General features: G+C 39.6%; 1 protein-coding gene across 1 annotated transcript in view; it reads left to right on the top strand.

Moving 5' to 3' along the window:
- The window catches only part of DYNC1H1 (dynein cytoplasmic 1 heavy chain 1), a 43,229-nt gene extending 19,112 nt beyond the window's left edge, over nt 1–24,117 (top strand). The window contains exons 30-78 of the mRNA XM_005020730.6: nt 76–319; nt 501–684; nt 1,248–1,460; nt 1,611–1,849; nt 1,973–2,129; nt 2,528–2,755; nt 2,989–3,219; nt 3,354–3,494; nt 3,733–3,966; nt 4,561–4,767; nt 4,862–4,983; nt 5,344–5,509; nt 5,708–5,871; nt 6,074–6,203; nt 6,962–7,095; nt 7,360–7,474; nt 7,592–7,753; nt 7,830–8,044; nt 8,131–8,335; nt 8,475–8,648; nt 8,744–8,863; nt 8,995–9,115; nt 9,255–9,450; nt 10,092–10,209; nt 11,173–11,388; nt 11,946–12,158; nt 12,273–12,400; nt 12,774–12,927; nt 13,700–13,846; nt 13,926–14,076; nt 14,278–14,531; nt 14,705–14,839; nt 14,951–15,045; nt 15,131–15,305; nt 16,329–16,404; nt 16,983–17,143; nt 17,423–17,534; nt 17,616–17,676; nt 18,061–18,184; nt 18,525–18,638; nt 18,895–19,065; nt 19,278–19,495; nt 19,692–19,795; nt 20,186–20,397; nt 21,110–21,263; nt 22,055–22,197; nt 22,602–22,770; nt 23,205–23,332; nt 23,736–24,117. Of these exons, the coding sequence (XP_005020787.4) occupies nt 76–319; nt 501–684; nt 1,248–1,460; nt 1,611–1,849; nt 1,973–2,129; nt 2,528–2,755; nt 2,989–3,219; nt 3,354–3,494; nt 3,733–3,966; nt 4,561–4,767; nt 4,862–4,983; nt 5,344–5,509; nt 5,708–5,871; nt 6,074–6,203; nt 6,962–7,095; nt 7,360–7,474; nt 7,592–7,753; nt 7,830–8,044; nt 8,131–8,335; nt 8,475–8,648; nt 8,744–8,863; nt 8,995–9,115; nt 9,255–9,450; nt 10,092–10,209; nt 11,173–11,388; nt 11,946–12,158; nt 12,273–12,400; nt 12,774–12,927; nt 13,700–13,846; nt 13,926–14,076; nt 14,278–14,531; nt 14,705–14,839; nt 14,951–15,045; nt 15,131–15,305; nt 16,329–16,404; nt 16,983–17,143; nt 17,423–17,534; nt 17,616–17,676; nt 18,061–18,184; nt 18,525–18,638; nt 18,895–19,065; nt 19,278–19,495; nt 19,692–19,795; nt 20,186–20,397; nt 21,110–21,263; nt 22,055–22,197; nt 22,602–22,770; nt 23,205–23,332; nt 23,736–23,864 (7,964 nt within the window). The 3' untranslated portion in view covers nt 23,865–24,117. The remainder of the gene's footprint in view (nt 1–75; nt 320–500; nt 685–1,247; nt 1,461–1,610; nt 1,850–1,972; nt 2,130–2,527; nt 2,756–2,988; nt 3,220–3,353; nt 3,495–3,732; nt 3,967–4,560; nt 4,768–4,861; nt 4,984–5,343; nt 5,510–5,707; nt 5,872–6,073; nt 6,204–6,961; nt 7,096–7,359; nt 7,475–7,591; nt 7,754–7,829; nt 8,045–8,130; nt 8,336–8,474; nt 8,649–8,743; nt 8,864–8,994; nt 9,116–9,254; nt 9,451–10,091; nt 10,210–11,172; nt 11,389–11,945; nt 12,159–12,272; nt 12,401–12,773; nt 12,928–13,699; nt 13,847–13,925; nt 14,077–14,277; nt 14,532–14,704; nt 14,840–14,950; nt 15,046–15,130; nt 15,306–16,328; nt 16,405–16,982; nt 17,144–17,422; nt 17,535–17,615; nt 17,677–18,060; nt 18,185–18,524; nt 18,639–18,894; nt 19,066–19,277; nt 19,496–19,691; nt 19,796–20,185; nt 20,398–21,109; nt 21,264–22,054; nt 22,198–22,601; nt 22,771–23,204; nt 23,333–23,735) is intronic.
- The last annotated feature ends 320 nt before the right edge of the window (nt 24,118–24,437 follow it).

The raw sequence follows: 24,437 nt of genomic DNA, 5'->3' as shown, positions 1-24,437 counted from the left end.
CTTGAAGTATGACTTATGTCCTCAAGGTGACTGGTCACCAGCTCACTTGTAACTAAATGTACCGTCTCTTTTCAGCTGCAACACCAATTACTTGTGAGCTGCTGAACAAACAAGTCAAAGTGAGCCCTGACATGGCTATCTTCATCACCATGAATCCTGGCTATGCAGGCAGATCAAATCTGCCTGACAATTTGAAGAAGTTGTTCCGCAGCTTGGCAATGACAAAACCAGACCGTCAGCTGATTGCCCAGGTCATGCTGTACTCCCAAGGTTTCCGCACAGCTGAAGTCCTTGCCAATAAGATAGTACCATTCTTCAAGTAAGTGACAAGTTTGTTTTGAGATTCTAAATGTTGAGCTTATTGTTCAAATCTGTGATGTTTATTGTACAACATGCTCAGTGAGTTACAAAGATTATTCCAAGTAAGCAGTGGCATATGTTTTCTTGAATGCTGCGTTGGTTTCGATTGAGAATCAAATTTTGTCTTTCTTGATTCTTAGGCTTTGTGATGAACAGCTGTCCTCCCAGAGTCATTATGATTTTGGCTTGAGAGCCCTGAAGAGTGTACTGGTCAGTGCGGGTAACGTGAAGAGGGAGAGGATTCAGAAGATTAAGCGTGAGAAAGAAGAGCGTGGTGAAGTTGTTGATGAGGGAGAAATTGCTGAGAACTTACCAGAACAAGAGGTAATTTGTGTGTGAGCTCTTATCTTCTGTGACAAAGTACAGAATGCACACTAAACAGAGCAAACACTCTGCAGTGTTCATCAATTAATGTTAAGCCATGCAAGCAAAGCAATGTTAGTTACAGGAGGTGATAATTAGATAGCTTAGAAGCACTAAGAAGTGAAATAAGTGTTGAATTTTAGGATTCCTTGAAGAGTAATAAAAGACTTATGAGGTGGTGTGTTCACAACTCTCATTGCTGCCCAGTTCTTTTGAAGTTAATTCAAAACAAACAAACAAAAAAAACCAACTCTGTTTTAAGGGTTAAGTACCTGCAGTTGTATAAATTAAAAGTCAGTAGGAATTCATTGTGTAGTTTCAAAGCTGAGCTGCCTGCTAATGGTTGTTTTTTACCTAGACCATCCTGGTTTGGTGCTTTATCAGTGAAGTGTTCCCCATCAAACACACTCAACAAAAAAAAAAGTCACACAGAATGGTTTGGGTTGGAAGGGACCTTAAAGATCATCTAGTTCCACCCCCCCACACACCTCCAGGTCTCAACTAAAACATGATTTTCTCTACAGATCCTGATCCAAAGTGTATGTGAAACTATGGTACCAAAACTGGTTGCAGAAGACATTCCATTGCTGTTTAGTCTCCTTTCTGATGTATTCCCTGGAGTACAGTATCACCGTGGGGAAATGACAGCCTTGCGAGAGGAGCTTAAGAAAGTGTGTCAGGAAATGTACCTCACCTATGGTGATGGAGAAGAAGTTGGTGGCATGTGGGTTGAAAAGGTAAAATGCAAAACTGAAAATGTTGTGGAACTGAAATTAATGTGTTTGTGAGACTTAACTTCCCTCTTATTATTAAATTATTCATTTCTAAGTGAGCAATACTTAGTGACTACCAAAGTTGAGACTTACACATCATTTTTTCTGTTGCAGGTACTTCAGTTGTACCAGATTACACAGATAAATCATGGGCTGATGATGGTGGGTCCCTCTGGAAGTGGAAAGAGCATGGCTTGGAGAGTACTGCTGAAAGCTCTTGAACGGCTGGAAGGTGTGGAAGGTGTTGCTCACATTATTGATCCAAAAGCAATCAGCAAAGATCACCTGTATGGTACTTTGGATCCAAATACCAGAGAATGGACAGATGGCTTGTTTACACATGTCCTGAGAAAGTGAGTCTTCAAGAGTACGAATGAAAACTGGACGGTAGATTTGTGCCTTACGTGTTCTGGTTTTATTGGGTCTTTGTTATCTATAGCCTGTAAAACTGCAATACAAATTTCTTTTAATTACAGAATTATAGACAACGTGAGAGGTGAATTACAGAAACGTCAATGGATTATCTTTGATGGTGATGTAGATCCCGAATGGGTTGAAAACTTGAACTCTGTTTTGGATGACAACAAACTGCTTACTCTGCCAAATGGAGAACGTCTCAGCCTTCCACCAAACGTAATGCTACTTTTATGTGATACTTGCTTTCATATAAACCTGTTGCTTTTACCTTGATCTGTATTGGTGCCTTTCCCATCACTTGTCACAAGCAGAGTAATACTGATTTCAGGTAGTGGTTAACTAGAGTTAGGAATTTCTGTGGAAACAAACATTTTATGTTATGCTTGTTCTGACCCTGTGAGACAAGTGTGATGAATTATAAGAAAGTCTAGGGTAGCAGGCAGTAATGATGAACTTAGTTTGGGATAGTTTAACGCTGTTCTTGATTCTTCAGAGGCTAAATACAGCGTAACTTTAAAAGTTCTGGGTGTGGGTTTGTTTTTTTAGTGTATATTTGTGGTTTTTTTGTGTGTTTTTTTTTACTTAAAAATCTGTTTTAAATTTCTGCTTTTTAGGTGCGTATCATGTTTGAGGTACAGGATCTGAAATACGCAACTTTGGCTACTGTATCAAGGTGTGGCATGGTGTGGTTCAGTGAGGATGTTCTCAGTACAGACATGATATTCAATAACTTCCTGGCCAGACTGAGAAGCATTCCTCTGGATGAAGGTGAAGAAGAAGCTCAGCGAAGGCGAAAGGGCAAAGAAGATGAGGGAGAAGAAGCAGCATCCCCGATGTTGCAGGTATAACTTAGATTACATTCTGGGCTAGTGTGTTTGAACACTTGTATCACAAGTAGTATGATGTACTTCAAACTTAAGGCAGCTTAATTATACAAAAGCTGACATCCTGATTTTATTTTTTTTAAAAAATGTTAAAATAAGAAGCATTTCAAGCCTTAAACAAAGTTACTTCCTGCTGCCTGGTAATCAAATGAAAAGCAAATGCTTTAAGCAGTGTTGTTCTCCCCTGACAGATCCAGAGAGATGCTGCAACAATAATGCAGCCGTATTTCACCTCCAATGGCCTCGTAACTAAAGCACTTGAACACGCTTTCAAGTTGGAGCATATTATGGATCTCACCCGGCTGCGCTGCCTTGGCTCTCTGTTCTCAATGCTGCACCAAGCTTGCCGCAATGTAGCCCAGTACAATGCCAATCACCCAGACTTCCCAATGCAGATAGATCAACTGGAGCGTTATATCCAGGTAAATATAATATGCTGCTGGGTGACTCCTGTGTCTGATACGTCAGAATAGTAGCTGGATTTCATTTATCAGTCATTAAGTTTTGTTCCATTACTGTACAATCAAGTAATAGCTGCTTTTCTTGCTTCCTGCAGAGGTACCTGGTCTATGCAATTCTCTGGTCTCTCTCTGGAGACAGTCGTCTGAAAATGAGAGCAGAGCTGGGAGAATACATTAGGAGAATCACCACTGTGCCACTGCCAACTGCACCCAACATACCTATAATTGACTATGAGGTAAAACCTTTCTTAAGGTTTCTGCTTTAGAATTTGGAGCCAAAACTTAAGTTTTATAGTTTCTGGCTCGTCAGTGAACAATGTTCTAATCTACCTGTTCTGATAATCACATCAAATTTGATGCTACTAACTTACTATGATTTTTAATAGTTTATATGTATATGCTAAACTATATATATATTAAACAGATGAAACTACATTCCTGTTCTAAATTCTGATCATGTTTTTGTGTTCTTAGGTGTCCATTACGGGTGAGTGGGTGCCATGGCAAACCAAGGTTCCTCAGATTGAAGTTGAGACACACAAAGTTGCAGCTCCTGATGTTGTAGTACCAACCCTAGACACAGTTCGCCATGAAGCATTGCTGTATACTTGGCTGGCAGAGCACAAACCTCTAGTACTCTGTGGCCCGCCAGGTTCTGGAAAGACCATGACCCTCTTCAGTGCTCTCAGAGCCCTGCCTGATATGGAGGTACACAAGAGAGTGTGTGCGCACGTTTGTATGTGCACATGTATGTGAATTAAAGGGTAGTAACTAGTCACTTACCTTAAAGATTCAAGCAGTCTTGAGTTAGCACCAAAGTGATTTGCTAGGAATTCAGTGGTGCTTCCACCTCAGTCAGTCATGTGAAAATACGGAAAAAAGTAAAAATGATGTTGAGTAGCATTTAAATGTATTTCTCAAGATCCTTAGCCCAAAAGCTACTTCCTGCTATCCAGCTTCAATAAGAGAGGAGCATTCCTCCATTTGGTATTTTAAAACCTCGAATAATGTTTAAGAATAGCTCTTGTCCTTCAGTGTATTAGGTTGGCATAACAGTAATATGAAGCTGTAGTGTTCTAAGTACAAGGCTGGGCAGAAGTTTTTGCTGCATTGTAAATGGAAAACCCGTTGTGGGAAGCACACAGTGTACTACAGTCAGTGACCTGAGATGTAGATGATACATGGACATCCACTGTGGAAAGCTAAGCTGTAGCATGCCTGGTTCCAGGGCTCTTAATAAGCTCTTTCAAGCTCTAATGCATTTTGACTTATTTATTTTCTCTTCACTATTGTCTTCTTAAGGTGGTTGGACTCAACTTTTCTAGTGCTACTACACCAGAACTGCTCTTGAAAACTTTTGATCACTACTGTGAGTACAGGCGCACGCCTAATGGAGTGGTGCTGGCTCCTGTGCAGTTGGGAAAGTGGTTGGTGCTGTTCTGTGATGAAATCAACTTGCCAGACATGGATAAGTATGGCACGCAGAGAGTCATATCCTTCATTAGACAGGTTTGTTTTCCTTTGTAATTAACTCTGTCATAACGGTTACCTTCACTGAAACTTAATGGTACACTGATTTTGGTTTGGTTTTGTTTTCTTCCAGATGGTGGAGCATGGAGGATTCTATCGTACATCAGATCAGACATGGGTGAAACTGGAGAGAATTCAGTTTGTTGGTGCATGTAATCCACCTACTGATCCTGGAAGAAAACCTCTCTCACACAGGTAATGTACCTTGTAAACAACTTTGTACTTACAGAAAGATGGGGGTCAAAACTGAAGCATTGACTATGGAATCCATTCTTAAACACTTAATACCAGTTGTGCTCAAGTTGTGTTCTTTGTTTTTGAGCTAACTACTACTCAGTTCTTATCCTGACTGACAGTCAGTGGCCTCATTGTATTTCTCGAATAACCTGTCTAACATGCAGTGGGTACATCATAACGCTTTTTTAGTCCAAGGCACTAAGGATCAACTAACAAACTGCAGTTAATGTTGGGAATTTGTAATAAAACTGTGATTTAATTTTGATTAAAAAAAAATAATATAGACTTTCTGGACTCTCAAATATGCTAATCTTTCAGATTTTTGCGACATGTTCCTGTGGTTTATGTGGACTATCCTGGGCCAGCTTCACTTACTCAGATATATGGAACATTCAATCGTGCGATGCTAAGGCTGATCCCATCACTTCGCACATATGCAGAACCTCTCACTGCTGCTATGGTAGAATTCTACACAATGTCTCAGGTAATTTGTTGAACACAACCTCAAATTCTAATCAGTCTTGGCCAAATCACTTAAGGTATATTGTTTGCCCTTCATATGTATGAGACTAGCAAAGTAATATATGGCAACTCAAGGCTTGTAAAATAAGGCAGAATTTTGGGACAAAGTAAATAATATATTTTATTTTTATATATAACTAATATGTACTTGCATTTTTAGGAGAGATTCACTCAAGACACACAGCCACACTACATCTATTCACCTCGTGAAATGACTCGATGGGTGAGAGGTATATTTGAAGCATTAAGACCACTAGAAACCTTACCAGTTGAAGGCCTTATCAGGATTTGGGCCCATGAAGCTTTACGTCTCTTCCAGGACAGGTAAGAAACATGAGATGGGGGGCTATAGGGGGTGGAACTTGGGGACGGGACAACAAAAAAACAAGCACAGAATGAATTTTCCCCTACTCCTCCAGCTTTCATTTGCAGACCAAACTTCATGTTACGTAGCTGGAGTGTATCCTTCCACTAGAGTATCCTTCCACTAGAGTATTTGTAGTCATGGATGTTTTTCTTTATCCAGACTTGTAGAAGACGAAGAGAGACGCTGGACTGATGAGAACATTGACATGGTTGCTCTGAAACACTTCCCCAATATTGACAAGGAAAAAGCTATGAGCAGACCTATCTTATACAGCAACTGGCTGTCAAAGGTAATAGATTAAAAAATGGAATACTTTGGGAGCAATTGACTGATGCAGCTTTTATGACTATATTAGCATGACAATCAGTGTCTGTAATTTTATTAGGCTGATCTCTGAGAAGTTTTTACTATGGATATCTGAAGTAAATTACTACAAAGTTAATAGCTGTTATTGCAAGGATGCTGTTGTAAGATCTACCACAGCATATAAAGGCAGTTTGAAATAATGTTTCTCTAGAATAGGGTAACACTTCCAGAAAGTTGCTGGCATTTACTGCATATGGAATCTCTTGGATAAGGTGTGAGCTTCAAACAACTCTGATAGTGTAAATTGTATAGTGGACTGTCTCACAATCTGAATTGATACAGCTGGGCAATCTGTAGAAATCCTGCTGGATCAAGGCAAAGGTCCTTCTAGTCTGCTACCCTTCTTAGGCATTTATTGTTGGTCAGGGAAAAGCTGTTTGGATGGGGAAGTGAGGGGAAGCAAGTCTTGCATGCTACTTCCCAGTCTCTTTGGTGTCTGGCAGCTCAGGCTCAACTTATCATAGATTCAGTGTTTCAACCCCATGCTGGTGTCTGTGGCCCTCTAAGCTGTGGGTAGACATGCTCCTGGGCAAGTCAAATGTGTACAGCATTTTTAAGTTTTTGTTAGGGGATTGCTTTATTAGATACTCTAATACTTCTGCTTTCATCTAGTAAACAATTGTTTGCTAAGCAAAATACCCTTAATCTTAACGTCCATACTGTATTGACTGATTCTTCTAGGATTATATTCCAGTGGATCAAGAAGAATTAAGAGACTATGTGAAAGCTAGGCTTAAAGTCTTCTATGAAGAAGAGCTCGATGTACCGCTTGTTCTGTTCAATGAAGTCTTGGATCATGTGTTAAGAATTGACCGGTAAGTTGAGACTTTGGTTGCTGTTCATGTACATCTTATTTAGAGACTTTTTCTAAAACAGAGAAGCCTGTGTAGAGTCTAGGAAAGGAGCTTGATCCCATTCCTTTCCATAGACGACCTACTTCTGCCCTTCAGAGAGCAGGATCCTAGCTAGAGAGATGTGTGTTGTCAGTTGTAGTGCTAGCTTGAAGTATAGGTGCTCAGGGAAAAACTTGAGTGAGTTGATAACATTTGACCAAACATACTCATTTGTTCTTTTTTCAGAATCTTCCGTCAACCACAGGGCCACTTGTTGCTCATTGGAGTCAGTGGAGCAGGGAAAACAACCCTCTCAAGATTCGTTGCCTGGATGAACGGTTTGAGCGTCTACCAAATTAAGGTTGGCATGCTAGTTTTACTCAACAAAGACTGTGTCAAAACTCATGCTTCCTAAATATCTGCCCCTAAGAAATCCCACTAAAAGAAAACATAAATAACAAATGTTAAATCTTTCCAGGTTCACAGAAAATACACAGGTGAAGATTTTGATGAAGACTTAAGGACAGTACTGAGACGTTCTGGCTGTAAAAATGAAAAAATAGCTTTCATAATGGATGAGTCAAATGTATTGGATTCTGGATTCCTGGAGAGAATGAATACTCTCCTAGCCAATGGAGAGGTAAGAAGATTTTAAGTAAATTCTTTAAGTGCCTTTTTACAACTGTAAGATACTACAAAATTATCTTTTGAATTAGGTTCCTGGTCTCTTTGAAGGAGATGAATATGCCACCCTCATGACTCAGTGTAAAGAAGGAGCACAGAAAGAAGGTCTAATGTTAGATTCACATGAAGAACTCTACAAATGGTTCACCAGCCAGGTTATTCGCAATCTCCATGTCGTGTTCACTATGAATCCATCGTCTGAGGGCCTGAAGGATAGGGCAGCTACCTCTCCTGCGCTCTTCAACAGGTAATTGCTGTATATCTCCCTGTACATTATAAATACTATTAAAACAGTATTTTTGGGAAGCCTTCACAAATGCTTTTGTATTTCAGGTGTGTCTTGAACTGGTTTGGAGACTGGTCAACTGAGGCACTGTACCAAGTTGGCAAAGAGTTCACGAGCAAAATGGATCTTGAGAAACCAAATTATATCGTGCCTGATTACATGCCTGTTGTGTATGATAAGCTACCACAACCGCCATCACACAGGGAGGCTATTGTTAATAGCTGTGTGTTTGTTCATCAGACTCTTCATCAGGTATGTTTGCTTAATGTTGCTGAACTTGTGCTGATTGCTGTGCCACAGCATCGTGCACCAGTTCCCTAAAAAGCATGATTTTTGGCACTTAAATAGCATTAAAACCAATGCATAATCAACAATTCCTTCTTCCCTAAAGGCTAATGCTCGTCTGGCAAAACGAGGAGGCAGAACCATGGCAATCACACCACGCCACTATTTAGATTTCATCAACCATTATGCCAACTTGTTCAATGAGAAGCGAAGTGAATTAGAGGAACAGCAAATGCATTTGAATGTTGGCCTTAGAAAAATCAAGGAAACAGTTGACCAGGTACTTATCTTTAAAACTGCCTTTTATAAGGCTTGGAGTGATAAAATAGATGTCCATGTTTAGTCTGAGTTCTCCAATCTTACTCTCTGTCTTAGGTGGAAGAATTGCGGCGTGACCTAAGAATAAAGAGTCAGGAACTGGAAGTGAAGAATGCAGCAGCCAATGACAAGTTGAAAAAGATGGTGAAAGATCAGCAGGAAGCCGAGAAGAAAAAGGTAAAAATCTTTGTTAAATCTCTGTAAGTAGTAAATATTCTTGTTTCTAAAACATTAGAGCCTATAGAGCAAATACTTAAGGAAGTTCAACTTGTAAAAAGCAGTGTTTTCTCTGTGAAACTTCTACCTAGGTCATGAGTCAGGAGATTCAGGAACAGCTGCACAAGCAGCAGGAGGTCATTGCAGACAAGCAGATGAGTGTGAAGGAAGACCTTGACAAGGTGGAGCCTGCTGTCATTGAAGCTCAGAATGGTATGTGAGCATATGAAAAGATAATACTTCCTTTTTGGAAGCTTGAAGCATTTTTATAGATCCACAGTACTTGAACAGACTTCACTAACTGTTTGTTTTCCTCCCAATCAACTTTCATCACCTTTCTGGCATTGGTTAGCTGTGAAGTCAATAAAGAAACAGCACCTGGTAGAAGTCCGTTCTATGGCTAATCCACCTGCAGCAGTGAAGCTGGCACTGGAGTCCATCTGCCTGCTGCTCGGTGAGAGTACAACCGACTGGAAACAAATACGGTCCATCATCATGAGAGAGAACTTCATTCCAACCATTGTTAACTTCTCTGCTGAGGAAATCAGGTACAGTGCAAATGTGCATTATGTGGATAAACCATTCACAAAGGCGTGGTAGGTTGTAATTGGACTTTTTCTTAGTCTAATTGCTTTAGTAGCACTGGACTTCTTTTGAGACTGATTTACTCCTGCTTGTAAAGATGGCTTGTAATGTAGGTGGTACAGGAAACAGACCACTGCAGCAAAGGTGTATCATGCACACTGGGACGAAACAACTGCTGTTGAAAAACTTCAAGGCAGAATTTCAAATCTGTATGCTGCTGTGCAAAGCCATGTTATTAGCTGAAACTAGTTTTCCAGGAGTAACTGAACAGGTTGTTCAGGCTGACCTAGGTATCCTAACATCTGAGCAGGTTAGAAGAGTACAGACCTCCTGAATTCCCTTCCAACCCCAAATTATTCTGTGATCATGTGAGCAGTTAAGCAGTTAGTGATCAACTAGTTACAAGAATATGTTAAATATCCTTATATTGCTGACATGCTGATACAATTTCTGACAATTTCTGATACAATGTCTTGAACTAATTAAAACATCAGCAAAATTGCTAGGAAATGTTCTTGCCAATTGCGAAAGGTAAACCACGTTCTGAAGACCTACATGCCAACATTCAGTGGACTCATGCTGTCTCTAAAAACTTCTCTTGCAGTGATGCCATCCGGGAGAAGATGAAGAAAAACTACCTGTCGAATCCAAGTTACAACTACGAAATTGTAAACAGAGCATCGTTGGCCTGTGGGCCTATGGTGAAATGGGCAATTGCACAGGTAAAGTCAGTACTGTGGGAAAGCAAATGGAATGTGAAGAGTGAGCCTGAAGGCATGTGACAAGGGTCTAAAGGCTCTGAATTTACCTCTATTCAGCTAAACTTTGCAAGCTATTTTGCTTCAAAGACATTGGTAGAAGGTTCATATGGATGCATTTGGGTTGTGTAGTACTGTGCCAGAGAACTAATTGGCAGTTGTGGTATACTTTTTGTGCCAAGAAACGTTTGCTTTACAGCAAACAGTAGGTGTTTCTTTCTCTATAGTGTGATCTTACAGGACAGTTACTTTGAGTTTTCAGCAAGACAAATGCTGGAAAATGCACTGCAGTCCTTTTAGTGAAACTTCTGCTGTCTCCATCTAGCTTCACAGTAGGGTATGCTCATGGGCAGCTCTGTTAAGGTCTTTTAGTTAGACTTTTCAGTACTTGAATGGTTTCCTAAAGGAAACAGGTTTTGGGGAAGGTGCCCCCAGTGTGAGATACCTGAGGGTGGTTTTACTCACCTGCTGATGTTCAACACAACAGTATGCTTGGCTTGCTAAAACTGTGGCTTCTACGAATGGTAGCGGTGTGTAGAAATTCAATTTAGCTTCAGTCTTGCCAATTGCTCCTATCTTAATTGTTCTGTGGCTTGGCTATTCTAGGAGAGGCAGGTGACCTCAGTACTGGCATGAACATCTGCTTAAGTATTTCAGCAAAACAGTGTCACACACTAACCAATGTGGTCTCAACCTCTTGTGTGTCTACAGAGCAATTGCAAAATTGCTTTTGTTCTTGGACTTGGTTTAAACTAAATCTTAGAAATTGATAGACAGTCCTTAGTTTCTGTTAAGCCACCCTTAATTCTTCTACAGATCGCAGTTACTTAAGATTGAAAAGATGGAATTGCTAGTGTATTCCTGCATGCTGGGAATGTTAACACATTTCAATTTAGAAAGCATAAAGGACTTATTTACCGTTTGCAGCTTAACTATGCTGATATGCTGAAAAGAGTAGAACCTCTACGCAATGAACTGCAGAAGCTGGAGGATGATGCCAAAGACAACCAACAGAAAGCAAATGAAGTGGAGCAGATGATTCGTGATCTCGAGGCCAGCATTGCACGTTATAAAGAAGAATACGCAGTACTGATTTCAGAGGCTCAGGCTATTAAGGCAGACTTGGCTGCTGTAGAAGCAAAAGTAAGACCTTTTATGATTTTCCATTCCTTCACCTTTGACAGTTCGAAATTGAACCATTCTTCAAAATTCCTTCTGATGAGCAAACTGGGCTGCTGCTTCTTTACAGTGCATATGAGCTATCTCTTTCATCCCTAGATATCATCAGCTCCTTAAGCTATTGAAACTTGGCTAGAGTTAGACATGTCAGCTCATGTTGCTAGTCAATTAACAAGACAGTTCACAGCAGGCGTAAAATAAACGGGAAGCCTTTGGAAATAGTCATGCTTGTAGTGTAATATTGCAATCAGACTTTTTTTTTTTTTGAAGAATTTCTTCATGTATTTGGTCTAATCCACTAGCATGTCACTACTACGCCACTACTTAACCTTTTAAACTCTTCAAGATAACAGTTGAATACCAACATAGTAAATTAACACTGGAGTGTAGAAGCACAAATTTAATTTAATTCTAAGCTTTTAATTTTAAATTGGACTTCGATTCAGTATAAGTAGTGTCCCTGGAGACATTTAATACAATAAGAAAACATCATCTAAAGACACTGCTTCACTTACTTCTAGGTCAACCGTAGTACAGCTCTTCTCAAGAGTCTTTCTGCTGAACGTGAAAGATGGGAGAAGACAAGTGAAACTTTCAAGAACCAGATGTCCACTATTGCGGGAGACTGCTTGCTTTCAGGAGCTTTTATTGCCTATGCTGGTTACTTTGATCAGCAGATGCGTCAGAACTTGTTCACCACATGGTCTCACCATTTGCAACAAGCAAATATCCAGGTAAGGATAGCATCATGACAACTTAACCATAAATCAATTCTCTGTAACACCTAAAGAAGTTTTAAGATTGCTAAGAATCTCTAGTCAAATACTAATGGTATGTTCTTCTTGCAGTTCCGTACAGACATTGCAAGGACAGAGTACCTTTCCAACGCAGATGAGCGGCTTCGCTGGCAAGCAAGTTCTCTCCCTGCAGATGACCTGTGCACTGAGAATGCCATCATGCTCAAGCGGTTCAACAGGTATTTCATTCTGAGACGCAGAATTCTAGAACAGCATTATCACAGCAGGCAGGCTCTTGTGCCTTTCAAAGAATTCACAACTCTTTCAGAGCACTGTTTAATTATTGTGAGAGCTTTTAATGTTTATAAAAGCTACTCAACCACATGTAAACACAAAAGTTCTCACTCATCTCTGCTTGCCTCTTTTGTTGCACTTAGGTGATGACTTAGGTTGGCTTGAACTGAAATCTGAAATAAGTCCTTGAACTTGTCCAACATTTCTTCATATGCAAGCTTTTAGAGTTGTGACTAACAGTGCAATCTAAATTCATAAAAATGCTTAGTTGTTTGCAGTCAAAACCCAAATAATGAGTGTGTTTGATTGTTAACTTAGGTATCCATTGATCATCGATCCCTCTGGGCAAGCTACAGAGTTTATCATGAATGAATACAAAGACCGTAAGATAACTCGTACTAGTTTCTTGGATGACGCTTTCAGGAAGAACTTGGAAAGTGCACTGAGATTTGGTAACCCACTTCTTGTCCAGGTTTGTTCCATGATCATGTAGAAGCTACTTACAATTCTTGAATTCTGCCCTGTGTACTAGAAGAATTTGCAGTTTTTCTGTTAGTAAGATGCAAATAACTTCATTTTCCAACCATTATTAATTAATACTGAGTAGAATGTGAAGAGTTAGTCCTGAGAAAAATAAAACTAGTGAGATAAGCAGGCAGAAGACACTACCTTTTTCTACTATTTCAAGATCAAATGCTTTTATTTTCAAGTGTTCTTTCCGTACTTTCACTCATTTTAGACTTGAAGCTTGTCTATTCCTTTGTTCCCACATGCTGTCTCTGCTTATAGTTAATAGTGGCTAATATGCATAGCTATCCAGAATTAAATCTACTCTGAGTAGCAGGAAGAACTTTCAGTAATACAAAGAACTAGGCAACTAGGAATAGTTGGCTTCCGCTTCTGAGATTTTTTGTTTCTTAGCATAGAAGTGGGAAAATAAAGGGTTAGCTCACAGATGAGATCAGCAACTGTTGCTTGTGCCGCTTAGAATAGGGCCTATTATGCATTAATACTAACACAACCAGACCATTAACAGTGCTCCCCTACTGAGGCCTTGTATGGTAATGGCCTAAACTCTGGGCTTGTGTTACTCAGCTACAAATCTAAAGCTTCTGAATGTGATCTGTATTCCAAACTGAATGCACATTGATCACTACCGGACCATTAGTTGTAGCTGGATTGGGATTGTTAGCTAGAGAACACTTGGAAGTAACAAATTCTCTCTCACACATCTCTGTTTTTAGGATGTGGAGAGCTATGATCCAGTTCTGAATCCCGTTCTGAATCGTGAAGTCCGGAGAACCGGAGGCAGAGTTCTGATTACTCTGGGAGACCAAGATATTGATTTGTCACCATCCTTCGTTATCTTCCTCTCCACCAGAGATCCAACAGTAAGCAAAACTCAAAGCTGTCTTCTCTGTAGAAATGGTATATCAGTGAGCTGAGAGTTTTTTATGTTTCCTGTGATAGGTTGAATTCCCACCAGACCTCTGTTCTCGTGTAACGTTTGTGAACTTCACAGTAACTCGCAGCAGCTTACAGAGCCAGTGTCTGAATGAAGTCCTGAAAGCTGAAAGACCAGATGTTGATGAAAAACGCTCCGATCTCCTCAAGCTTCAGGGTATGCTTACCGAAATTGAAGTAACTTCCTCCTGTTCTGAAAGGATACAGTAGTTTAACTCTAGCTTTAGTAATACGCCATGAAACACCTTTATAGCTGATACCCTTGCTTTTTTAGCATGGCCAATGGCAAGTCATACACAATTCCTGGAAAAATAGCACATCTATACAACGTATAACCTAATTTTTTCTTCTAATTAAGGTGAATTTCAGCTGCGCTTGCGCCAGTTAGAAAAATCCCTACTCCAGGCACTTAATGAAGTGAAGGGACGTATCCTGGATGATGATACCATCATTACTACTCTTGAGAACCTGAAGAAGGAAGCAGCAGAGGTTACTAGAAAAGTAGAGGAGACTGATATTGTCATGCAAGAAGTGGAGACTGTTTCTCAGCAGTACTTGCCCCTTTCTACAGCATGCAGCAGTATCTACTTTACTATGGAGTCACTGAAACAGGTAGGATGAGTGCTCCTTCCTGCCAGAAGCCTCGTTTATTTACTATTCAAAGCTTAGTAGGTACTTCCTAATTCCAGTCCCAGCTGCCATGTTGCAATTTTATAGGCATATGCCTTTGACCATCAAAACTGGTGGAATTCTAGAGAGGAAACCAAACTCTTTTTGTTTTTCAGATACACTTCCTGTACCAATACTCTCTCCAGTTTTTCTTGGACATCTATCACAATGTCTTGTATGAGAACCCAAATCTGAAAGGAATCACAGACCATACTCAGCGTCTCTCAATCATCACAAAGGATCTCTTTCAGGTTCAGTATTTTATTCAGCAGATGTACTCAAATAATTTTTGAGGGGCCAGAATTAAAGGCCCCTTTAAGAATTAAATCTTTATGATACTAATTTTGCTATTTTCTTGGTAGGTGGCTTTCAACAGAGTGGCACGTGGCATGCTGCATCAAGATCATATAACATTTGCTATGTTGCTGGCCCGGATTAAACTGAAAGGCACTATTGGGTAAATGTTCGTTTTCTTACCTCACTTCAGTTGAAAAACTATTGAAGAGGCAACATGGAGTTAAAGCCTTCTTTTCCCTTACTAGGGAGCCTACATATGATGCAGAATTCCAGCACTTCTTGAGAGGAAAGGAGATTGTACTAAACACTGCATCTCTCCCAAAAATCAATGGTTTGACTGTAGAGCAAACTGAAGCAATGATGAGGTTGAGCTGCCTTCCTGCATTTAAGGACCTTGTTTCAAAAGTACAGGCTGATGAGGTAGGTGTTGGCTGGGTTTTCTTCTGCATCAAGCTACTTGGTTAGGCTTTAGGGTTTCTGCTTTAAGAACTTCATTCTATGAGTAAGGTCTCCCAGTATGAGAAAGGAAGCCTTACAGATTAACTAGTTGTGGTCATTGGGAAAATGTGAATGTTCTTCATTTGTAATCAAGCTATGAAACCTGATTTGTAAATACCAGCACTGTTCATCACTCAGCCTTGGAAGCAGCTTATTCATCTCACTGTTAATCCAATCTTGCAGTCAGCTTTTTTGCAGACAGAAAGTGTGATGTCTTATCACATCACAGTGATACAGTAGAAAATTATGCAGTAGAGGGGAGCAGCCCTAGCCATACATACATTGTTATGGTGGGCTCTTGAAGAATTAATGAAGAGTTAAAAACTTGGTAAATGTGATTGTCCAAGTGCAGTTTTGCTCAGGGAAACATTCATACCAGTTATTATCAACAAGCCTTGGAAAACACCAAACTGCATGGAGTGTCAGACAAAATGTGGTGCTACATTTAATGTTTGACTTTAGTTAATATGACAACTAGTCTGCTATAGCAGTGCTTCTGTTTAGCACTGTTAGCCCTCACTAGCTTTGCAAGACTTATTTGTAGATGGAAGCTCAACTGCTGCATCTGGTACTCAGCTGAAGTTTTTATACTAAAGATGGATGGTAGGATGTGAACATTAAATGGGAAAAATCTTACAAAGTTGTTGTACATTTCATTGATTGAACATTTAACTACTTACTATTAAAAAAAAAAAAAACTTGAAGGGATTTTGCAAATGCAAGGCTGTTAAAGCTTGGATTGTCTTAAATAAAACCTTACATTAGCAATCTTCTGTTGCTTACTGAAAGCTGGTATGTAGCTGAACATTTCTTCAGTGCATTAAATTCTACATTTTAAGGCTGAAATTTAAGATCTCTGTTGCATGAGCAGGACCTAGACCATAAAGCACAGTTTTGGTGCCATGAAACTCCATTTCAGGTATTTTGCATTTTCTTTTAATACAGCAATTCTGTATCTGGCTGGATAGCAGTTCACCAGAACAGACTGTACCGTACCTTTGGACTGAAGAAAAACCTGCAAGTAAGTTAAGTTGCACTATTGTCCACACCATTCCTAATTTACTAACTTCAACCTAGGGAAAACTGACTAGATTTTAAAGCAATTTTAAAATAGAACTGGAATTTGGACCTCAGTGACTCTGAAAATCATGAACGTGGGATTGCAGCAGAACCGTAGTCTGGTTTTATTTTTAAAAACAACAATAGCAGGTTATTGAATGAGTGAGATGATGTGAAGAGATCTGTTGTCTCTGGAAGCTTAAAATCGTAGCATGGCACTTCTAGACTATAGGTATTGTAAACAAGTAGCATTTTGGTACAGTCATGAAGCATCCTACTAAGGTAGGCTTTTAAAAGGCTCATAACATGAGACATTGAGCAGGTAATTAAAATGTCATGGAAAGCAAACCCACTGAAACGGGTGCATTTCTTTGGACTGACCAGGTGAACACAGAATATAAGCACTCCGTTATTAATATGTTGCAAAAGATCTTTCATTTAGTTTCAGGAATGAGACAGGAAAAATTGAACGGAGAACTGAGAAGAGGTAGGTGTTGGGGGTTGGTTTCTTACCTGTCCAATTCTGTTTCCCCTTTTCAGCTCCTATCGGACAGGCCATACATCGCTTGCTTCTGATCCAGGCCTTCCGTCCAGATCGTCTGCTGGCAATGGCTCATACCTTCGTTTCAACAAATCTTGGAGAGTCTTTCATGTCCATTATGGAACAGCCCTTAGATCTGACGCACATCGTAGATACAGAGGTAATCTGCCTGTTTTTGGAAGGCTAATTTCCTGATGTAATGCTCAGTGCCAGTTCGCATGAGGTCCACCCTGAGTAAACCTGTTCACAGAACAATTCTACTTAACACTTCTGCCCGTGGTATGAAGAATGGATTGTTTTCCTGTTTGTTAACAGGAAAAAATAAGAGTAACATAATGTCTTTAGCTGGCCAAAGGGAAGGAAGACTGAGCTTACTGCACTTGTTATGTATTCATGTACTTACTGACTGCTTTGTATCTTTAAATTTACTGTACAATAGGTGAAACCTAATACCCCTGTGCTGATGTGCTCAGTGCCGGGTTATGATGCCAGTGGTCATGTTGAAGACCTTGCAGCTGAGCAGAACACACAGATTACTTCTATTGCCATAGGTAAGAACATGCCACTTCTCATTATCTAAGCATAAATTAATTTTTTAGCAGTAAGAGTTTAAGCAACCTTCTGTCTTTTAGGCTCTGCTGAAGGGTTTAACCAAGCAGACAAAGCAATCAACACAGCAGTGAAATCTGGAAGGTAAGTTCTATTTACTTGTAAGCCAGAATACTGTCTAGTAGGAAGGTGAATTGGGTTGGGAGGGGAATAATCTACTGGCTAAATAGACAAAACTGTGAAGAAAAAACAGTCCCAATTTTCTGAACTGAAATTTAAAATAATGTAAACACAACTATTTACAACTGGTGTTTAACAAGTATTTTCAAGGAGAGAGGTAGGTTGTACCCGCAGAACAGGAAAGTTAGCTAGTTACAGCAGTAACTGATTCTATGTAGAAGAAAGGTTTAAAAGAGGGAGGAAAACCTGTAGCATTACTACCAGATTCTGTTACTCTTTGTGGTGATAATAACCAGGATAGATAAGTTGTATGCTAAAAAGCACTCGTTTTGTTTAAAAATTTCATAGATGGGTAATGCTGAAGAATGTTCACCTGGCTCCTGGCTGGCTCATGCAACTGGAAAAGAAACTGCATTCCCTGCAACCTCATGCTTGCTTCAGACTCTTCCTTACCATGGAGATCAATCCCAAGGTAATGCTGATCCAAAATATGATGCTCTGGTACAGCAATTGTCCTGCAGAGTCAAGAACACTACCCAGGGAAGGATTTGTCGTTACTGCCTTCCTGCATTAATAGAAGGAGAACACATGTTGCCAGAGTAGTTACTAGCCATGGGTTTTAGTAACTGAAGTGTACCTGAACACTTCATAGCATTCCTTTCACTGATTCCCCCACTCTCACAAAGACAGGCAGGACTTCACTGTGTGCTTACAACAAGGTTCTGGGGTTTTGAAGGTAATGCAAACTGTGCTGTTAGAAGGACTTAATTTAGTGAAGGCTGAAGGAGTTGGGCTTACCTTTTCTCTTCTAGGTGCCAGTGAATTTGTTACGTGCTGGCCGAATCTTTGTGTTTGAACCTCCTCCTGGTGTAAAGGCAAACATGCTGAGGACTTTCAGTAGCATTCCAGTTTCTAGAATGTGCAAGGTAAGGCTGTGACTTGTATGGGTAAAATGTAAATGTCAGATTATGTTATGAAAATTGTACTTCAGAAAGATGATAAAATGTCTTGTTCACCTAGTAGTAAAATAGTAGTTGTTCCTTCTGTTGATAGAACATACACAATTCTGGTAGCAATCTAGCATTAAATGTGACATATTCTAGCCAGGCTATTATTTGCAGGCTTTGATTTTTATCAATTCACTTGGGTAATAAGTGTATTTTTTTTTCCTCTCCTTCCTAGTCTCCAAATGAACGTGCTCGTTTGTATTTCCTCCTTGCCTGGTTCCATGCAATTATCCAAGAGCGTTTGCGCTATGCTCCGCTGGGTTGGTCCAAGAAGTATGAATTTGGAGAATCTGATCTGAGATCTGCCTGTGACACAGTAGATACATGGCTGGATGATACAGCAAAGGCAAGTAGTCTTGTGTACACGAGGTACAGATAGAATTTAGGTTACTTAAGATCTTCAGTTGAGGAAGTCTGTTCTGGAAACCTTCAGCAATGTAGATGAGTTGGCTGAAATAAGCTGGTGGCAACTTAACCTAGTTCTTAAGTTCGATTCCTCTAGCAGAGGAGAGGTGGAAAAGATGCTTTCCTGCTAATTACATTGCATTTTACTCACAGGGCCGCCAAAACATTTCACCTGATAAAATCCCCTGGTCTGCATTAAAGACACTGATGGCACAGTCTATCTATGGAGGCCGCATTGATAATGAATTTGATCAACGTTTATTGAACACTTTCTTGGAGCGTCTGTTTACTACTCTGAGCTTTGATAGTGAATTCAAACTTGCTTGCAAAGTTGATGGACACAAAGATATTCAGATGCCAGATGGAATCAGGTATCTTTTTCCTTATCCTGATCTCTGTGTACAACTGAAAAGTTTTTTGTTTTTTTTAAACAAAAACACATAAAGCATAACCTGTATCTTTGTGTGCTGGAATTTGGCTGTGTAAACATTTGCCTTGGGCACAGAATTACTGTGCTATTATGACTGGGGGAAGCTTTGTAATGAATACCAAAATTCTGACTTCCAGGCGTGAAGAATTTGTCCAGTGGGTTGAGATGCTGCCAGATACACAGACACCATCATGGCTGGGCCTGCCAAATAATGCAGAGAAAGTTCTTCTCACCACACAAGGTAAGAAACAGAACTTTAACAATGTCTTACATAGATAGGAGAGATGATAGTTGAACTAAAAAGCAGAAGAGAAATAAAAGTCCTGCTGAAGAATTCAGTTTTCCCCTCCACTCTCAACATAGTTTAACCTCTGCAATTTAAACACTGTCATTTCAGAAACTTACTAGTTCATTTGTGAATTCAAAAGACAGTTACATTCAGCCTTCGAAATGTCAAGGTCCCATCTTCATTCTGGAAGGCCTTATTGTCAACTCTGGAAACATTTGCAACTAGACAGTTTGGAATCTTAGGTCTAGACTGAGGGAAAAAAGTCCTACTTCTTGTATGTGGAAGGTTGTTTTCATTTTGATGACAGTGCTTCTCTGACTAACAGCATATTTTGTGTTTTAGGCATAGATATGATCAGTAAAATGCTGAAAATGCAGATGCTAGAGGATGAAGATGATCTAGCTTATGCAGAAACTGAGAAGAAGACAAGAACAGATTCTACATCAGATGGTCGCCCAGCCTGGATGAGAACACTGCATACCACAGCCTCTAACTGGCTTCACCTTATCCCACAAACTCTGAATCATCTGAAGCGGACTGTGGAAAACATTAAGGTAAGAATTAAGTTTTATCTAACATGGACATAGGAATCACACAAGCTCTAATGTGTGAAATAAGTGCATTTTGATTTCAAGTACCAATTAAGCTGTTGCACAGGATGGTGGAACCTGCATTGATGCTGATTCTGACTGCCATAGCCCCATGTATGCCCCACTGGGTTTCATGAAATGCTCTTAGAAGTTGGTCCTGTGTTTTCTGGGGAATTCTTTAAAGAAATACGATGGTAAACTGCCTGTCACAGGTACTGCTTCTGAAGCTTCTCTGTGATCAGGTAGCAAGAAACAAGTGCTTCCTTTTGTACTTGCAGCATACTGACTATTCTTTATGGCACTGCTTTTACAGCCAGCACACATTACTTTGTGTTAAAGTTCAGTGAGAGGAGATATGGCAGCAGCTTCTGCTAAGTGAGAACAAATTGCAGGGGAAAACTCTTGAGATCTGGACAGGATTAATCGAAGCACTAACTCAGGAATAAGCTCATTGAAATTGAATATGGCTGTGATTGCCAAACTGCTTCTAAAGGTTTAATCAAGGATGGTAGGTAAGACCCTTTTGTAGCTGATGACAAGAAACCCACAATTGTTTGGAAGGTGTCAGTACAGGTGGTCTGCATTAATTGATTAACTAAAAGTCTTCAACTACCAGTTTTCCAGCAAAAATGTTGAATTTTGATCTGTAGCTTACTTTAAATGCTTTGTCAATCAGGATCCTTTGTTCCGGTTCTTTGAGAGAGAGGTGAAAATGGGAGCTAAGCTGCTTCAGGATGTGCGTCAGGACCTTGCAGATGTGGTTCAAGTGTGTGAAGGAAAAAAGAAACAAACCAACTACCTGCGTACGCTTATAAATGAACTGGTGAAAGGTATGGTAATTCAAATTGGTATCTCCCAGGTTGTAGCTTGCCACTTGCACTCTAAGTTAGAAGCTGTTATGCTCAGCAGCTTAATGCCAATCCCAATTTCCCTCCAATTACCATTTGGTACAGGCAGCCCTTTTGAGTTGAGCATAAAAATCCAATTGGCTTAGTTTAATATTACCTACCTCAATTTGAAATTCCAAACTTCTTCAGGCAGTTAAATTTTCAGCTTAGAAATTAAGCTGCTATCTTTCCAGATTCTTTGTCTGTAAATTGTGATGGAACAAAGTTGCTAATACTACAAAGTGAGTAACATTTCTCCTAATAAAATCACTTGGCAAATATTTTAGTCTTCTAAACTTCCGTTTCAAGATTGTAGGTAAATTTATATTTCAAGTAATAGTTGAAGATCAGTTGTTGAAGTACCATTCAGATGTCTGCTTTGAACAAAAAGGTTTCTTAAAATGATGTAACTTGGCCTGTTCAGTTCTTTATAAAGCATTCAAATCTTCAAGAAAACTTAAAGATACGTTAATACACTGTATATCTGTGTGTTACTAAAGTTGCTGTTGAAGGGTTTCTGTAACTGGATGGTGTTTTAAGTACTTAAAGCCATCCGCTTTGAAATCTTGTTAAATGCTTTCACTTTTTTTAGGAGCCTTGCAGTAAATGCTTGTGTCCCAATCTAACTCTTAAATGGCTATTAGGAGAAAAAGAGAAATGGTTAAAGTCTCAAAATAGTGCACAATTGCAACCTGTATGCAAGCAAAACTTAATTTCAACCACATTTTCCATAGGTATTTTGCCTCGCAGCTGGTCTCATTACACAGTACCAGCTGGCATGACTGTTATCCAGTGGGTGTCTGACTTCAGTGAACGCATCAAACAACTGCAGAATATTTCCCAGGCAGCTGCCTCTGGTGGAGCAAAAGAACTAAAGGTATCTTAAGATGGTATCATCTAGAGGTTATATCTAAATTTAGGTGCATATCTACTTTATGGAGTCTTCATATCAACACTTCTTACACGTTCATTAAGCAGAATAGCTTCATTTCTCCTAAATGTGGTTGCGAATACTGTTAAGTGTCTCCTGATACTCTAGTGAGACCTAGCAGGGTTAAGTTTATATGGCTTAGAGGGGAACGATATTTTTAGGGCAGAAAATGTATCCATAGAGGAAAAAGCAATTCAGCAGTTACATAGTTACTGCGTAGTATTCCAGCAGCTGCAGCAGGAAAATTTTAATGGAAATTTAGATTGATGAAGTAACATTTATGATAATCACTAATTAATACCACAGCCACATGCATTGATAATCTTTTTCCCCTTCCCCCCCTTAAATAGAACATCCATGTGTGCCTTGGAGGCCTGTTTGTACCAGAGGCGTATATCACTGCTACACGACAGTACGTTGCCCAAGCAAACAGTTGGTCCCTTGAAGAGCTCTGTCTTGAGGTCAACGTTACAACTACCCAGAACGCGGTCCTGGATGCATGCAGTTTTGGAGTGACAGGTAACCTTACAGTGGGAAGAAGGAGGTCCTTGTTCTACAGTACTTTTAGAAGCTCCTGGTGTTAAATGGGCTGAATTACATAAACAAGTCACATCATTGAAAGAGTTAATAGACGCTTTTTGAAGCTGTTTGTTTAAAGATCTTGTTAATAGGGAAGTGTTTATAATGGTAATAAATCCCAAGATTCAGATCAGTATATGTTTAAGTAGTATTAAGAGAGTGTATCTTTTACTTTACAACTTCTCTGTTTGGGGGATATGAAGTACTTCTAGCACTTTTAGTGGACTTAACAGAGAACCAGAATGGCCATAGTTTAAAACATCTTGCAAAACTTCCATAGATTAACATCACAGCCCTTACATGATACACGGGGAGACTCGCTTTGTCTGGATATACGAAAGCTGGTGGAACTCTAAAGTGTATTTCAATTACAGGCCTGAAGCTTCAGGGAGCTACATGCAGTAACAACAAGCTGTCACTTTCAAACGCTATTTCAACTGTACTGCCCATTACACAGCTTCGCTGGATCAAGCAGACAAATGCTGATAAGAAAGCAAATGTTGTAAGTATTGATAAAATTACTTAAATATGTATTAAAAAAATTATAATCGTGTCTTCTTGTGGCTGTCCAGCCAATAATATTTTTTTCTGAAATGCTACCTTTTTTCTGACACCACAAATAAAATTATTCTAATATTCTTAGTGTCAGAGGGTAGCATTGACTAGGTCTTTCCTTTGTAGGTAGGTAAGAGGAGAGAGCGTTCAAAAATACTAATGCTGTGTTCAAGACAAAGCTTCATATGAATAAATTAAAGAAAGCTATGCTTTAAAGTGAATTAACAATGCCTGTTGCATATTGAGTTACCTGAGACTAAATTCCTCTCATAAATACCACCTAGCGGTATAGAAGCTTCTTGCACTCTTCAGCTGCCTTGTGTAACTCTTCTGTACTCATTTTTTTCCAGGTGACGTTACCAGTTTATCTGAACTTCACTCGTGCAGATCTGATTTTCACAGTGGACTTCGAAATAGCAACCAAGGAAGACCCTCGCAGCTTCTATGAACGTGGTGTTGCAGTTCTCTGCACTGAGTGAAAAACTTTTTGTTTGGTAATACTGTAGCCCTTGTCAGTCTTCTGTGTATTCTTCACCTATACTTTGTAGCTGATATGGTTAGGCTAGGTTGGCAGATGGATTTGTATGAAGTTGACTAGAAAGAACGCAGGAGTGTAGCAGAAAGCTGGTAGGCCGGATTTGTTCGAAGGAAAAAGCGTATGAGACTTTTAGATGGTTATTGACATGTGGTATTAGTTGGATCATATTATCTGAAATAAAATCTATAGCAAGATTTCTGACTATTTCTGGAATCATTCTGGTGACTGGTCTGGAAAAACTACTTACGATCTTCTTAGAGAATAACAAGTAATAAATAAATTGGTATTTAAGCATAGTGTTGACTGTCACACAGCTCACTGAGCTAACTCTCAGCACCAAGAACCTTATATCTAAAACATAGAAACAAGAACATTGAAACAGAATTCCTTAATGCAGCAGGACAAGAAGCCTGACATTACGTGCCATGAGGTCAGATATTGAATAAGGTATTCAAACTGGCTCTTGTTTGACGTAGGCTGCTTTTACATAGCTGCTGAGATGCATTCAGAAGCT

The sequence above is a fragment of the Anas platyrhynchos genome, chromosome 5, assembly GCF_047663525.1.
Source record: "Anas platyrhynchos isolate ZD024472 breed Pekin duck chromosome 5, IASCAAS_PekinDuck_T2T, whole genome shotgun sequence".
Lineage (NCBI taxonomy): Eukaryota > Metazoa > Chordata > Aves > Anseriformes > Anatidae > Anas > Anas platyrhynchos.
This window is presented reverse-complemented; position numbering and strand designations above follow the sequence as displayed.